The following is a 3,322-nucleotide window of genomic DNA, read 5'->3' as shown; positions in this document are numbered from 1 at the left end:
AAATAAAATTTTTGAAAAAAGAGAGGAAGAGAGAGAGAAAAGAGAGAGCATGCCTGAGTGAAGAAAGGTAGTAGGGAAAAGCAGTAGGCGTGTTTAAGAGAGAGAGCATGCACTGGGTCCTTTGTCTTCAGAGTTTTTACCTGTTACATAAAGAGCTCAGTCTCTGCTGGAGAGTGTTACCCAGTTTACCTACCACCAGCCTAAACCTTGCTCATTTCCAGCCTCACCACTCTAATTCTCATATTAACTTTGCCTTATGGAAAAATAAACTACTTTAGACAAAATGGTCTCATATCTGACCTTTTTAATATTCTTGAGCAACAGTAGTTTTGTTTGTCATTGTTCATAATCAGACTTAGTTTGTATAATTTAGATACTAAGAGTTATTTTAAAAAATATTGAAAAAGAAAATGCTTAATATTATAAGTTGAAATTAATAAGTAATAAAATACTTTGGACTTTAGTCTTCAGATGAGTCTAGCTACTTTATGTTTTAAGGCATTTCTCTTTTTCTATTTATGTGTGTGTGTGCGTGTGTGTGTATATATATATATATATATATATATATATATATATATATATATTTTAAGAGATGATAGGCATGTGAAAAATGTTGATTTGAAATAAAGAATTATTAATAATCCAAGTAGCAAACTTAACATAGATGACAGATAAAAACACTGTACCTATGACAGTAAGTATACTCTATGAAAGTTGTATGAAGATGTCAACCATACAATAATTTTAGGAGATCTGTCTCACTGTGCTCCTGAATGCAACAGGAGGATCTAGTGATTGCTGCTTAAAGAACTTAACCCTATTGACACACATCTCTAAGGCCTGTTTGATATCTCTGTTCCTCAGGCTGTAGATGAAGGGGTTCAGCATGGGGGTAACTACCATGTACATGACCGAAGCAATTATGTCTTTGGAACCCCATGATGAGGAGGAAAAGTAAACACCAGCAAGTGTCCCATAGTATAAAAACACCACAGAGAGATGAGAGCCACAGGTAGAAAAGGCTTTAAACAGTCTCTTTGTGGAAGGTGCCCTCAGGATGGTGGTCCCTATACGGATATAGGAGCACAAAATAATACCAAAACTCAAAAACAAAATCATTGCTCCCTCGGTGAATATGACCAGCTCATTGAGAGAGGTGTCTGAACAGCTCAGCTTCAGGAGTGCAGCAATGTCACAGAAGAAGTGGATGATGGCATTGTCAGCACAGAAAGACAGTCGTACCAAGAGGAGGGTGTACAACAGGGATTGGCCACAGGAGAGAATCCAGGAGCCAGCCACTAGCATTACACAAAGCCCCTCCCTCATGATAGTGGTGTAGTGTAGAGGCTGACAGATGGCTACATACCTGTCATATGCCATCACAGCCAGAAGAAAACTGTCAAGAGTACTAAAAAGCATGAAAAAATACATCTGAGAAATGCATCCCACATAGGAGATGGATTGTTGCCGAGTCTGCATGTTCATGAGCATCTTAGGGACAGTGACAGAGGAGAGAGAAATGTCAGAGAAGGCCAAGTGGCTGAGGAAGAAGTACATGGGCGTGTGCAGGCGAGAGTCCAGCCTGATGAGCAGGATGATGAGCAGGTTGCCCAGCACCGTGGTCAGGTACATGCCCAGGAACAGGGTGAAGAACACGCCCTGCTGCCCTGGCGGGATGGGGAGCCCCAGCAGGAGAAACTCGGACACGCTGCTCTGGTTCTCAGGCCTCATGCTGCTCTTCTGTCTGCTGGGGATGAAAAAAGTGTCGGAATGTCAGGAACCTAGAAAGAAGACCAGAACCATCACATCTCATACTGTCATTCTCTGGGAAAACCATTAATTTTTAAAACTTTCATATTAATATCACACACTTGTGAATGTATGCATCTTCCCTTTATTCTAGCCTGGCTCCAGTAAAACATTGAACCCCAAAGTAATCAACAAGACCTCATCACATAGAAGTAAGAGGGGTTCACTGTTCATTCAAATACTACTATTAACATTAAGACTGAGTTGAGACCTCTACTAAGGACTGCAATGCAGTAGTGAACAAGAAAAGCAAAGTGCCCACTTCTATGAGTTTATATCTTGATGAACATGGAGGGATCATTTCTACACCAGGCCAGAGCCTAACCATAATGATTCACTGTGGCAGGAATGGAAGGTGAGCCCCTGCAAACCGGTGTCAGTTGTTTCTGCCTGAAAGTAACGTGAGACTCCAGTACTGAGTGTGTGTTGTTGGAGCCTTGTCAGACCTCCTGTGAACCTGCTGGCTCGCATTGACCCTCAGCTGTAAACTCAGGGACACTCTGGAAATGGGTGGCTATTGAAAGCCACTGGATGCCAGTATATCTCCAAAACCAGAATAGTTCACAAAGTATCTATATATATTAAAGGATGACATGCTAAGTGTCTCTCTGACCATGTGATCAGTCTCTTTGACACACACTGACCACCAGAGGGCAGACGCTCAATGCAGGAGCTGCTGTGATGTGCACTGGCCATTTACAAAGAAATGGCTCCAGGGACCTGGCACCAACAGAGCAACACTTGGCTCCCCCAAGTGGGATACAGGCCCTGCCACCACCCCAGAGTGACAGCCCACCAAATTGCAGCCAAAGCTGCTGAGACCCTAAGGTGCAAATTGTGGCCCACAGCCCAGCCCAGTCCAGATGAGCTCAGAAATGGTGGCTGTGGGCGCTGGGTAATGATGTCACGTAGCAACACCCGGCTTAATGATGTCACATAGCAACACCCAGCTTCCTCTTCTGAGTGACTAGCCTCCTTGGAGTTTCTTCAGCCCAGGAGCACAACTTGCTTTATAGCCAGGTGGAAACATTTTACACTTTAACCAAATGTCTGTGAAGCTTTTTCAGGTGCCTCATCTCATTTGATCAGCACAGAAGTCCTGGAGCAGGTAGATAGGAGACTCGGTAGAATCCTATTTTCTTTTCATTAGCTGGATAATGGGGATTTAGAAAGTTTAGAAACTTGACCCAACTAAAAAGAAGTAAGAAATGGTAGAACTTTAAAATGACTTTAGGTTGTAGGAAAGGTAAGGGAGGGTGGGGATAAAGGGGAGAGATCAACCAAAGTACTTACATGCAAGCATTTAGGCCTAACCAGTGGATACAGACAACAGAGGGATGAGGGCATGAGTGGGGGGTATAGGAGGTATCGTGGGGATAAGGACACATATGTAATAACTTAATCAATAAATAAATAATAAAATAAGTAAATAAATAAAATGACTTTAGGTTTCTCTCTGCGCAGAATATAGTCAAACACTGCAGCAGTTATATATTTACTCTTGTTCTCCTGC

General features: G+C 42.4%; 1 protein-coding gene across 1 annotated transcript in view; it reads right to left on the bottom strand.

The window, feature by feature from the left end:
- Positions 1-744: 744 nt before the first annotated feature.
- Positions 745-3,322, bottom strand: part of LOC102426397 (olfactory receptor 1J4-like) — a 17,585-nt gene continuing 15,007 nt past the window's right edge. Inside the window, exon 2 of the mRNA XM_006091137.2 lies at positions 745-1,732. Coding sequence (XP_006091199.2) covers positions 745-1,732 — 988 coding nt within the window. The remainder of the gene's footprint in view (positions 1,733-3,322) is intronic.

The sequence above is a fragment of the Myotis lucifugus genome, unplaced genomic scaffold (assembly GCF_000147115.1).
Source record: "Myotis lucifugus unplaced genomic scaffold, Myoluc2.0 scaffold_87, whole genome shotgun sequence".
NCBI lineage: Eukaryota > Metazoa > Chordata > Mammalia > Chiroptera > Vespertilionidae > Myotis > Myotis lucifugus.
The sequence above is the reverse complement of the archived record's forward strand: the minus strand, read 5'-3'. Positions and strand labels throughout refer to the sequence as shown.